The 14,135-nt window shown below is 36.4% G+C and overlaps 1 protein-coding gene across 3 annotated transcripts in view; it reads right to left on the reverse strand.

Moving 5' to 3' along the window:
• Nucleotides 1-14,135, reverse strand: part of ADAMTS19 (ADAM metallopeptidase with thrombospondin type 1 motif 19) — a 144,449-nt gene that overhangs the window by 80,659 nt on the left and 49,655 nt on the right. For all 3 annotated transcript variants that reach the window (XM_014954817.1, XM_014954818.1, XM_014954816.1), the window contains exon 7: nt 12,929-12,972. In XM_014954817.1, coding sequence (XP_014810303.1) covers nt 12,929-12,972 — 44 coding nt within the window. The remainder of the gene's footprint in view (nt 1-12,928; nt 12,973-14,135) is intronic.

The following is a 14,135-nucleotide window of genomic DNA, read 5'->3' on the forward strand; positions in this document are numbered from 1 at the left end:
TGTTCTTGTATATCTACACACACTGCAATGCCTTTGAATTCACCCTGTCTCATTCCATCAAATCATTTTTTTTTCTGGATATGCTTCCAAGGCTTGTGTAACATCAACTCCCCTTACTTATTTGATTAACTCATAATATATCACTGATGCTTTTCCTAGTCTTACCAAGATTCCAGCCTTGATACCCATTATGCTGATTTTCCTATAATTTACTCTCTGGTGTGTTCATCCCCTTGTCTTGGTACCATCCTGTGTGCAACAAACTGATGTGAAATCAGTTATAAGACCCTTTAATTTTCACTCTAATACACATTCTTTAGACCTAGTTTTATTTCTACAGCAAAATAAGAGAAAAACAAGACTGTGTTCCTTTCTTTTGTAATTTATTTTATTATACCTGTGCTATGGAAATGAGACTGTAAGGTAGAAACGTAACGTAGTTCCTTGACAAACAGTGCTTCAGCACAGTAATACATTTCCTCATTTCCTGTAATGTAGGTGATTCCCGTAAAGCATTTCTCATGTTTTCATGAGATAATCAAGATAAAATTGATACAAAAATTATTCTTTTACTGCTCTTGAGACCCCACTTAAAGAAAATATTTAGCAGTTTTTTTCCTTTTTTTAAAGCACAGTATAATCTGCATTCTCTTTTATGTGAGACTAGGGGTAGCTAGGGGATTGAAAAAGGCATTAGTCTGCTTTTTGGTTTTTTTGAATGATCTATTCTATGGCCAAAGTTTTGAAGTTTTTTTCATGTGAGGAAATTATACTTTGTTTCACTATGAGAGAGAAACACTATAAGAAAATGACTGATCTCAGGACCGTTTACAGCAGATGCTAATAGCACATCTTCTAGGAAAAGTGAATTAAATAGCTAACTGTTCCTTTATACAGAAAACACTGTCTAAATGTGGCTGGCTAGCTTAACCAGTATCTTTCTGGCAAGTGAGAACAAAGTCTTTCCTCACACCTTTGTTTTCAGCTAAAATGATTTAATTTAAAATTACTACCTCCAGATATCCATGCTATATTCCATCTTTATTAATGTAACTAAGCATATATTGTTTCATGCTGTATTAGCACATGATGAAAGTGGTTATGATGCCTGAATAAGAGTCAGCAGTAACTGATCAGTGGCTCAACTTGTACCTACACCTGATGAGTTTTTTCAAGACTATATCTCAATGTTCCTGCAAACTATTTCCAACTAAAAAAGTTCTTTGACTTTATTGAGATGTTTCTCAACAAGTTTGAACTCTATGAAAACAAGCTGAAAAGACTGAGAGTATCAGGACTTTCTTCTTCCAGGCAACCCATTATCCAAACTACCTTTGCAAAGTCTGCAAGATGCAAGTAATTGAGAACTGGAGGAGCTCCTATATCTCACTTGCAGCACTAGGCCCTGACTAGTCCCTGTTTGAGCAAGCTGACTAAAGAATGAATTAATGGATGGGAAACTCCTGTTTTGTGCAGAGTAGGACACCATCATACTGTTTTATGTTCTATAAAATCGTCAGTACAGACTCAAAACAGAAACACAGAAGAACTTGCTGCTACTGAAGTGTCACAAAAGGAAGATAAGAGATGGATTAAAACAGAAAATGCGCCCAAAGGCATTTAAATGAAGAGCAAGCCTTGGCTCTGTCCTTCTGTTCCTTCCTGCTTGCGTTTGCAAAGCAATTTTCCTTGTATTTTGACAAGTTAGATGCTCTCCACAGTTCTCTTCAATTTCTGGAGCTCCTTTTGTTTCCTCCTCAGTTAAAGGACCCATGTATCCTTGTCTACCCATCCCATTCTTCAAAATCCAGAGAAAAATATGCAGTCATTACATGGTCTACCTAATTCCATTATGCTGATGTTTTTTTCCCATTATATAGCTATGGGACACAGAAACCAATACATTAGTCACAAGTAGCTATCTGATGTCTCTTATTTTGAAAAACTTCCAATAAAAAACAGTGAAATTTTTCAGTGCAGAATATTATGCAAGGTTGATGGCTCTATTCAAATATAACTTTGCGAACATTTCTTTTGAAGGCATAAAAATACTATACGCAAGCATAACTACCAAGAGCCAAACAGAAGACTCTAATACTACAGAAGCGACTGGCTAGCTAAAGAACGGCTATACTTCATTTTACAGCCATATATTTTGGATGTCTTAAATTTGTAATGTCTGACACCAAATTTTATTTTTCATTTTTAAAATTTAATTGTATGCATGATACATTTATCTAAGAACTATTCTCTATATAGATTATATCTCAGTATTATTACATACATGTAAAGAGTAACTGATTATCAATGCACAATTACTTACAGTTGCCACCCACACAGTTTTATTAATGAACGTACACAAGATTACATCTAAATGTTTTTCACATTAAAAAAAAACCTATAAAAGATAAGTACTGAAGTTGTAAAATCCAGGACACAATGAAAGACATTTTTAAGAGCTCACAGCTGCTTGGGTGTGATTCAATTTTTCAACACTTTGGATGAATAAAATGACACAGGACATAACTGACTCATTCAGTACAGTGAGAGGGTCACTAAATCACCCATCTATTTATCTTTTGCAGTTTGATTAGCTAAAACTAAATTTTCTCCCAGTGAAAGAATTTTTGAGCTTCGTTAAGCCATGCCCACTTCTGTCCTCTGCTTCGTGTCTCACCACCCTTCCCTAGCCTTGCACACCATGGCAGTATTGGTCTGATGTTTCACTGATTTTTCACTTTTGAATCTGGCATGCATAGCTGAAGGATTCATACATAAAGTTGAAAAGTACAGAATCACAGAATCTTCTAGGTTGGAAGGGACCTTAAAGATCATCTTGTCCAACCATCAACCTAACTGACAACAATAGACACCCGCACAACAAACAAGAAGCATCACCATGACTAAACCATACCTCCCAGCACTACATCAACCTGTCTTTTGAACACCTCCAGGGATGGTGCCTCAGCCACCTCCCTGGGCAGCCCATTCCAATGTCTGATAACCCTTTCAGTGAAAAAATTTTTCCTAATATCCAGCCTGAACCTCCCCTGGCGTAACTTGAGGCCATTTCCTCTCGTCCTGTCACCTGTGACTTGAGAGAAGAGACCGACCCCCACCTCTCTACACCCTCCTTTCAGGTAGTTGTAGAGAGCAATAAGGTCTCCCCTCAGCCTCCTCTTCTCCAGGCTACATACTCCAGGCAGTACATACTATTCACGAGAAAAACACATATTATTGTAATAATTAGCTTGCAATTTCCTTTTGTTTTCTTTAACACAAAGCAAATATGCAGTGTATGCTGTTACAGATTCTTCTGCCCTTACTTGGGAGCGCCTTTTTCTGATGGTCACAAGAGTTTTGCCTGTGAACCAAAGTAAAGTTCTGGCTCTGAGCATAAATACTCTAAATGCTATTAAGTGTAATGTTAATGTCTCTATATTTTAAAGCAATTTAATACAGAATTTAAATACCTCAGGTAAGCTGAGACTAAACACAGAAAACAATAAAAAATAAGTATTACAAAAATTCAACTAGAGATGAAGTAGCATAATCTGTAGAAAACGACAAAGTTACATTGCATTTTCACAGAAGGAATATGGTTGCACATGAAATTATGAAGAACTATAGATGGTATTGTGGCATATTACATGACCAATTCCTGAGAAGAAGAACCAAATTAAGCAATTAAGCACGTAAATTGACTCTGCTGGGATTTAAACATATGTCAAAAACAATCACAGTATGTCACCTACTTGAGTAATTACACAACTGAATGTATCTGAACTGAGGAACGATTGCACCTTTAATACTACCTCAACTATACTGTATTTATTTTTAACGTATAACTACTGTATAAATAAATACTACTAAAGATAACCATAAATACCAACACTATCAACAAATATATAAAATTATCCTGCACATCAAATGAGTAATGTGTTAATCTGTTTCATTCTCAAAAATTGTTATTCCTGGAACCATAACATCCATAGGCTAACAGAAGTTCAATAAAGGTGTCATAGATTTTCTCAGCTCTATATAAATGTACTTGTAGATTTCACTGTAAACTTCTGAAGTTAGACGTAAATATGAAAATTAACCTTCCAGTCTTCCTGAATACATTCAAAGGCCCTACTGTTTCCTAAGATAGATTGTTAACACATACTTAGTAAGAAAGCAGTAAGTGACTTCTGTAGTATAATCAGAAAAACAAAATAGAAAAGCTTTTTTTTCTCTTCACGTTCAGCTCTCTAAATGTATTGGCTAACTACTTCAAAGTAAAATAAAAGAAAATAAAATGAAGAAAAGTAAGGAATTGCCTGAAGCAGTAAGTCCTTGATCAATTGTTTAAGGAAGACATGACTTGTTTTTAAGTATGATAAGTGGTTAGTAATTAAACGTAAACTCAGTCATTACGAAATTGCCATCAAGAGTCCATTCAGAGATCTATTCTGTGTTACCCTACTACTGTTGAGATTAATTAAGCTTTAAACACTGAAAATAAAACAATCTACTGTGTTGTAGCCTAGTTATTTTCTGAGTTACAACACAGCTTGAAAACAAAGGTTTGGCTGTTTTGGCATGAAAACCTAGCTCTCTGGTCTCACTGGACTGTTGCTGTTTAGTCCAACTCAGTAAAACAAGATGCAAAGTAAGATGGGACTGCATCTTAAAAGAGTTTTGCTGGAATCAAGACCCTTAATAATTTCTAAAACTGAATTTAATACATGTAGAAGAGGAATAAAGTTAAGGCTAGCAATAGCAGACGTCTGGATTTAATGACTGAGCACGTGTATTATAGTTCTATGTTCCTCTGCTTTCCTGAGAAAGTGCACAGAGCACAAATAATTCATTTGACATTTTATGACATGAGTTAGACTAAATTCTATTTATTTATTTTGTTATGGGTGTTTTACAGTTATTGGAATTCACATCTGATTAGGTTCTACTTTTCTGTACTTACAGACATGTGACTCACCAACAAAACCAACTTTTATTCTTTAGACTGTAGAGGTCAAAATTTCCCTGGTGATTTAAAAAAATCTTGTATGTTAATAGTATTTGTATACCAGACATACTGTAAATCATATGGATATCACTTCCTAGGGAACTTTGGCACATCTACACTTCTACATAGTTTAAATTATACTAAATAAAACATCCTAGCAATGTCACAGGAGAAATCAATGTTCAGAAGCCACATGTGAACACTGCAGTTACTCAGGCAGTTGCAGCTACTGGATACACATACGAGCTACCGCACTTTGAAAAAACCCAAAAGTTCATTATGTGAAATTAAGTGTGATCTCTATGGCTAGCTTTTTCACAAAAGCACTTAAAAGATGCTCTTACTCTAACTGCATGAGGTGTTCTTTTATATACAGGTCAGCAAATTTCTGATCATGATCTTGCTGTAAAAGAGAATGTTGTACGAGTGCAAAGTGCTATGTATTTTAAAAGTTATATGAATGGCTTAGATTAGGTTACACATTGGAAATCTCCATAGGAGGTATTCGTAGATTAAATGGTGAACCCAGTTCTTTAAATGTTCCTTTGAAGGAAAATTATCTTTCCTTTACACAGGATATATTTAGATTATCTTCTCTTCAGGACAGTATTCTATTTTGGGGTAAATGAACTCACAGGTAAAAACCCAAAACTTACAATGCCCTTACCGCTTTCTTACATTTTGTTTAGGAATAAGCTTGGACATATGTCAAAGAATATTTTACAGGTAAAAACCCAAAGCTTACAATGCCCTTACCACTTTCTCACATTTTGTGTAGGAACAAGCTTGGACACACGTCAAAGAATATTTTTTACATCTCCAGGTATGGGCAACTTCAGACGAGAATTTTAAAATGGCAACCTCAAATAGCATTTCTTTACTTAAAACAGAACACTTCACCAACATTCAACCTGTGTGCAATGCTAAGATGTTCCAAAAAGCAGATGTATGCACACCCCTTACAAAACTCTTTCTCACCTCCACTGATTTTATCCTCTAAGTATGCCTCCTATATTTCCTCCAAGGCTACCAACTCTTCACCTCCACCACTCTCCTATATTTAGGGCAGGACCTATACATAGGTTCTATACTCCATCCTTTGTAGAATTAGTTCTGGCCCACATCCTACTTTCACCCTTATCTGTTTTGTGGAGAAACCTGTTCCTAAAATGCATGTCAAAGTTAGGACATGCCATAAACAACAGGGCTTATGGATTCCTGCTTGCCTTAACTGATCAGAGATCTCCCTTGCCTCCTGCAGGTGTCAACAACTGCACAACCCACAGTACTGATTTCTAACTGCCTTAAGTGCATTTCTTCCACAATTGTGCCTCAACAAAGGAAAAGAAAAACAAAAACCCCCACCCTTTTCTAGTGAATATAAACGACAGAGGCCCTAGTTAGAATCTTCTAGAAAAAGAGACACATACAGGAGGATCCAGTTCTGATGGTGGGGAAGGCCTGGAAGAGAGCAGACAAACCCCCCTTCCTTCTTTATCCCAGTTAACATAAATATGACCACTGAAAACACACTTGCAGCACCTCTTCTCTCCTTTCCCTTGCTCTGGAGAAACAGTGCAGAGCACAGTAATGCCAGCGTGTCTAGCGCCAGACCAGAACCCAAACACATGAAGTGTTAAAGCAGCAGAATCATAGAATCATGGAATGGTTTGGGTTGGAAGGGACCTGAAAGACCATTTAGTTCCAACCCCCCTGTCATGGGCAGGGACACTTCCTACTAGACCAGGCTGCTCAAAGCCCCATCCAGCCTGGCCTTGAACACTTCTAGGGATGGGACATCCACAGCTTCTCTGGGCAACCTGTTCCAAAGAAAGACTAACTCTACCTACAGGGCTTACATGGCAAGGGCTCCTGTTCTGCAGCACACAGGTACTTGAATGACCTTTAAATTAGCAACAGTAAGTGCCCACAAGAGTTCAGCCACAGCTGAACTCAGCATGGTAGAGTTCACCCTGCTTCTCAGCAAACTGCTACCACTCCACGAGCTAGATAGGCTAAGGGCAGCAATGCAAGACTATAACAGAGCAATCTTCTGCATAAGAGGATGGACACCAGATGGACACAGATGAGGAAGCATTGGGAAACAGATTAAGTTCACTTCTGCAGTGCGGCTGTCTGTGTTCTTTGCAACTTCTTTGGCTGCTTGTTCATTGGTAACAGAGACTAAGCCTTCAGCTTCAATTCTTCCAGCATTAACCTCCACTGGAAAATGATAGCCAGCTCAATTCCGTATTTCTGTTGTTATCTCTTAATGCATAGAGCCGGACAAAACCCTAGTCCCCGAGGACAAGTTTTGGAGGAAAAGGCAAAGCCCTCTGTATTAAAGATCTACAGCTTTCAGGTTAGAAAAGGAAAGTAAATAAATCTATCTTTGGCATTTTGCTAAGTTGGACGGAAGACATGTTCTTTCACTTCATTTTGTTTTCTGGATTTTATTGTGTAGATGTTTGTCTGATTCCTTACTGATCATTATTTGTATCCACGCTCTTTAGATCCTTTTGCAGGAGACTGAAGACATGATGGTGCCTCATTTTTCCACCATTATTTTTCTCTCTGCAACACTACCACTTAGCAGAACTGGAAATTTGTAATATATTATATTTGTACCATCACCCTAAAACAATCTGACAAGAGTTTTTAAGCTAATCCCATTTTGCAATGTATGCATTTTATTGGAAAATGCTTTCTAGTAAACAGTTTAGACAGAAGCATGGTTTCAGGAAACAATGTACTTATAGCTGATGTTTCAACTGAAAATGGCATCTGAAAATACAGGATCAAATGATGTATTATCAGGTTTTTAAAACAGTATTTTTTTTTAAGAAAAACCAGCTCTTCTGTGGTATCATAAAATACAAAATATTGTTTGAAAACAGCATTTAATGACCTGCTCTCCAGCAAACCACAGTAAGAGCATTGCATTTACACTTCTCTCAGACCAATGAAATGCTAGAAAATCTGTCTTTCATAAAGCATCACATAAGCACCATTTAGTCTTCCTGAAACATCCTGGTACTTGGGAATTTCAACCAGGACTAAGAGTATGTGCAAGTAGTATCACCTTTAAAGAAAATGTGTTTGTGCAAAGCAATATAGGTGTGTCAGTTGGAGATGTATTTTTAAAAAAAACCAACAAAACGCTTCACCCTGCTAAAGTAAGATGATAGTATCAAAACAATCAGCTGAGGCCATTCTATTTAAGACAAAAGCTATCTTTTAAATGACTCATACTCCTGTCACATTAGATCAAATGGAACTTAATTTATACATGCCCAGAAAATTCCTGACCTTCCTTTGAGAGAAGCACATACTTTTAACTGAATGCAGTAAAAGGCTTACGGTAACTGAATCTGGAAATACCACTTTTTCATTTTCTATTTTGTTGCGATCATTGTTACTAGGACATTTTACTAGCTATCATAAATCTTTCAAAACATTAACTATGGTCACATTTTACAAAGCACATGTTGTAAACCTGGGGACTTTTGACAAGGGATAGGAGAAGATCAGATAGCATAAGACAAGGGATAATACAAGGATTCAGGTGCTTAGTGTTTGGTATCTGGAATTGTCTATATTCAATAAAGACTTAGAAACAAAACCAACTACCAGCAGGAACTGCAAACAATAATCACTATTGGATAGTATTACTAAAGCAACAGCTTTCAAATAGTAGAATAGGAGATTTTTTGTCTGCAAATTATTTTAATATTCCAAATATTCTTTAAGGATAAATTTGTTTGGAGCTTTACAACTTACAGGGCTATGACAGCATATCAACACTGCAGATTTTCTTAAAAGCCATGTCATAGTCACTAGAAATGCAGACAATGTAGCATGCTGAATGCAGAGGAAGAACATGCTGGGTTCTCTTCCTGATTCTCTCACTTGCTAATTCACTGATCTTCTGTGGGTCATTCGGTCTGACAATATTTCCGGATGTAGCAATTATGCTGATTTCTACACCTTTTGAAAACCATTTTGAGACGCTATCGCTGCCAGAACACCACTATGCCTCCCTGAACACTTCCAGGGCATCAACAAACTCTCAAGCACCCTGCTGGAACCTATCCATCAATCTAAACATACAGCTTTGATGCAAATAGCAAGCTGCATGGCAGCTACAAACAAACTTCTACAGCTAACTAAGTAAGCAGTCCAAATTTTCATTAAACAAACACAATTGCATGTTTCTGCTAAGGCTTGCTGAGTCATTTTGCTGGCAGAAAGCCAGACTGGAAAAGAAGGCAGAGGGATGCTAAACCAAGGCAGTGAGCAGCCTCCAAACAGGGCAATCCCAGAAAGGACACAGCATCCCTTAGAAACAGCCATTCCCCCAGTCACTGCAGATTAACGAGGCTCCAAACGACTTCAACATAAGGCAAGCATCATTTTACAATCTGCCCGTGCCTGTCACATTTCACACTACGAACACTCTATTATAACGTTTCCAGAGAAGACATTAGCTAGCAGCAAACAACAAAAGAAATGCAAAAGAAGTATGTCTCAGAAACACAAAATCTTAATTGCTGCAGTGGACAGGCAGATAAAGGAAGGGAAATTCAAATGTGTGTATACTTCAAGAAATAGTCTTCCTCTGTTTATTTGTTAGTGCAATCCTTGAAGGGAGTGAGAAAATATCTGTTCATTTCCACGTGCTGGTACTACGGTTTGTGCAATAATCCACTAACAAGTTGACCGATGAATGGCTGCTCCATTCAGTTACTTCAATATGATAATACCAGAAGATGCATGAACAAGAACAATACAGCATGTACTAGCCCCCAGCTTACATTTCAAGCTGTTTATTTTAGTGCAGACCTAATTTCCTGAAAATTGACAACTGAATTACTTCTCAGACTTTTCAGAAATTCATTCAGACATCTACATTAATAATTTTACCCGCATACAGCACAAAAAAAAAGAACAACACCCTAAATCACCACAAATTTAGAAGACAGGTCTTCTAACCTGTCGACTTTAAATGCTTTTGTGCAGGAATATTTGGAAGATTGGAGCTAAGTATTTCATTTTAAAATCAAGAGTGAAATTACATATTTCTAGGGAGATCTGACACATGTTTTCATTTTGAGTAAACATTTTTTTCTGGTTAACAGAGATTTCAGTTAATCTTACCTTTAAACCACTAAATCTTCATCTAAATCACTCTGTTATTTTAAGAGACAAGGAAAAAATACTAGTTGAACAGTGCATAAACTCTGTACTTTGAGTGGAACAAGACCGGAAGCACAGAGAAATGTATTGTTTGCCACCTAAATATGTTAAAAATTTGTCTATATAACAGGATACTGGCCCTTACTCCATCTGGCTTAAGTGGGTACTCACGTCCAGTCTGAAAACTGTGAGTCTTGGCATTTAATGAATAAACAATAAAACCAGCATTTGTCTGTTTAGTATCCATCACTGGGAAAAACTGTGATCCAACATGACAACCCTTTCCAATAATGAGGTCCATTCTGTAAATGTTTCTTTCTCATGACTTTCATTTCTGGATTGTGTAATGTGGTACAAAGATCACCTTGACTGCCTCACGTACATGTACAGTTATGTTAACATTTCACAGAGAATTGCCTTATTCCACTCTTTATGGTAGACAAAAATCTGTATTGTGGTTTATTCTTTTGGGTGAAGGAGGGGCAAGCTCTGGACAGCTAGAAATTGTACAGCTGATACTACATTAGTATTTCTCAAGTACTTTCTTTGGCAAATTCTATAATTTACAGCATGTTAAACATCTCTGGAATGCACTGTCTCCTTTTGCCTATAAACATGTTGCATGAGGATCTACAGTAAGATCAAACTGCTCTTCCATACCTTTTACTCATGATCTAATGTAAGAATACAAATCACCATTTGGGTTTTCCTAGTGAAGGCAAAAGTAAAAGAAAAAATACCGTACACCTACATGTACTTTCAACAATTTTGCATATAAACCTGCAATCCTAAAAACACTGGTGTAATACATCCATGCTAGTAAGACGATTTAAAAATTCTCTTCAAGAGAAATGCACCAACTTCACCCTAGTTGTCTCAAGAATCTTCCTTAGAACAGCTCACAGATGATGGTGGACAAGAGCTGCAGAAAGACATCATCTTTTTAAGAGTGAGTGTGGACCCACAGTATTCTAATATGCATAGAAGAAATGATACACTGAATTTATTGAAAGGAACTATATTTATCTAGAAAACTAATTATTAAATTCATGTAATAACTGACGGAACAACAGGAAAAGAATGACCTTAGCTTTTGCTGCATAATTGTATCTACATGGAAAAAAGTACGCATATGAACTATGTTTCAGTTCTGAAGAAAACTCTAAATGCCACCACCCAGAGTGGGAAAGTCCACAACAGCCATTCCACAAAATGCCAGATTAGACAGCCAAGGTCTCTACTTTATTTTGCTTATGACTATATTAAGACTGCAAACCCTTTACTTTCTGTGCACTTACAATTAATGCCCTGCCTCATTTTCAAATTTCATCCAAGTTTCTTCATCATAGCAATGTGAATGACTCATCAGTTTAATCTTGTCTCATTTATAATTCCATGAACAAATTCAGAGATAAGTAGTCACTCTATTAACGCCAAGGTTTAACCAAAGAGGAAACATCCTTGAATCATTCACTTCATCCATGAAATCCAGACAGCAGCCTATCCTGATTTAGATATTCTGGAAGTATTCCAGGTTTGATCTTCTGCCTAGGTCAGCATAGATTTCTTGTCACATTGTTTCCTCTTTCAGCTGGAAGGAAACATTTTTCCACTTACAAGACAAAAATAAAAGCACTCATACAAAATTCACCTAAGAAGAAGATACCAATTAGTGGAAGAACACTCTAAATTCTTCACCACTAACTTTGCATTCTCCAGTTAGGAGGATTCTTTATTGATATTCAACCCACAGACACGTTCATATAGACATGGGATGATAGAGCAGTAAAAGAAAAAAAGACTAGTAAGACAGAGGAAATACAGTTTACGTAAGAATTCTCCTCAAAACTTTGCCATGGATATTAAACAGGGGAAAAAAAATCTACTTCTTCGTTACCTAAGAGGGAGTACAAGCATGTCAATAGTTAATAGTCCATTACTATCATCCAAACCTTACTGAAAAAAAGTTTGGTTGTGAATACTCGTATCTACATATAGAACTGTTCAAGGCTTCTATTAGCCAAAAGAAATTCTAGGGTAAAAATGTGCCATGACCTCTTTTATTTAGTGACATGGCATGTTTTTACTCAGTATTATGACTGAGCAGAACAATCACCACCCTTTCGTACCTTTTCCACCAGACCTTTACACTGATAAACTGTCTTCCCAAAAGTGTGTGAACTAAATTAGCGAATGCTGATAGAAAAACTCAGTGCTATTAGCACTCACTTTAATTGAACATACCAGAACATGCCTTGCAAAATATTTCACATCCTGTACACTTCAGAAGTTACATAGTTCATAAACACTGTATTGCTCTGCTACATTACATTAAAGTCTTTTGGAAACTTTCTTTAAACATCATATTCTCACCAAAGATAAATCCACTGCATAAAAAAAGAATCATAAGCACATTTGTTTAGCTTCATAGTCTGAATTAAAAATATTAATATAAATTGGTGTTAAGCTGTTAGTGAGATCAAAAAGAAAAATCATTTAAAGTTTGCCCTATGAATAAGATGGCAATACTGTATTATTAAATAAAACATATTATTTTGCTAGAAGCATACACAAATCTAATGAAGTAGATTTATTCTGCATTTCAGCTAGTTACAACTATCCAGCACTGATTCTGTTGTCATCTTTTGGTTTCACGTCTCTATTTATGTAACAGATTTTATGAAGTGGTTTATACACAGTCTCTTATGTTTATTTACTTACCAACAGTATCACATGGTTCGTCTTTATGTACACAGAAATCCTTCCTAGAATTAGGGGGGAAAAGAAAAATGTTAAGCAAGCCAAGCTGTCAGAGTGGTAATGACTGTGTGACCTATTTACAAATAATTTGTATGGCTCAATGAGTAATTACAGAACACCATTATCTCAACAAAGAGCATGGAGATGCAAAGGCCAGGATTATCCAGAACACTTAAACATTCCTAGAACAGATTTAGGAGTAGTCAAGTGGGAAAACACGTACCATATATTTAAATTGCATTGTACCTAATTTCTGGTTTTCCCACCAAGTAAGCAACTTGAGATGTCACAACTCTAAAGTTAGTCTTTCTTTCATTTGAAATGCAAATATCTTCAGCGCTTAGTATCAGGTCCAAAAGAAGCATCATAATCCAGCATTTAGATCAGAGAGAGAGTCAGAAAGTTTTTGTCCTAAAAAGTCTATGGTTAAAATGACTAATAGGAAGACATTCTTAAAAAGCATTTCTGATACAGCATCCCATTCTAACAATGGAAAACTTAAAAATCAGTTCTCTGGGAGAAGCCTATCCTATACCCAAGACAGATTTTAGTACAGCCGTAGCTGTATAAATAAGACTACTCAATTGCATGAAGTAGAATAAATATTTTATCTCTGTGTTAAGTAACATCTGCTCGGGAATAATTTTAATGTCACACCTATTTTACCTGTTCTCAGAGACACATAAAGGTATCAAAAGAGCAAAGGAAAAGCTTCTTTTTACTGGATTGTTTGTAACTCATGCTAATTTTTTATTTTAAGTAAAAATAGGGCTGTTCAGGTATGCATGGACTTGGGGGGCAAACCAACAGGGAACAAACAGCAACTACACACATACACATAGAGCATCTATAGCACAATAGAACTTAGTCAAATAAATAAGTTTCTGTTCTTTAGTTGTACCACAGAGTAATGGTCCCTGTTTTTTAGATAGGAACCATATGGGCCAGAAACATTTCAGTTCTATATTCTGTCTACAAAGCTACATAGATATGCACATAGATTGATACAGATAAACATATACACATATATAAACGCTCATTTTCCAGAAACAAAATGTAAGAATTGTTTGATGCATGAGAGGACAGAGTAGACTAGTGATACTTTTTATTGCAACTACTCCAAGAACTTTTTGTTTGGTTTTTTGTTTCCCACAGACTATTCCCACAG

Source organism: Calidris pugnax, unplaced genomic scaffold (genome assembly GCF_001431845.1).
Source record: "Calidris pugnax isolate Ruff unplaced genomic scaffold, ASM143184v1 scaffold157, whole genome shotgun sequence".
Lineage (NCBI taxonomy): Eukaryota > Metazoa > Chordata > Aves > Charadriiformes > Scolopacidae > Calidris > Calidris pugnax.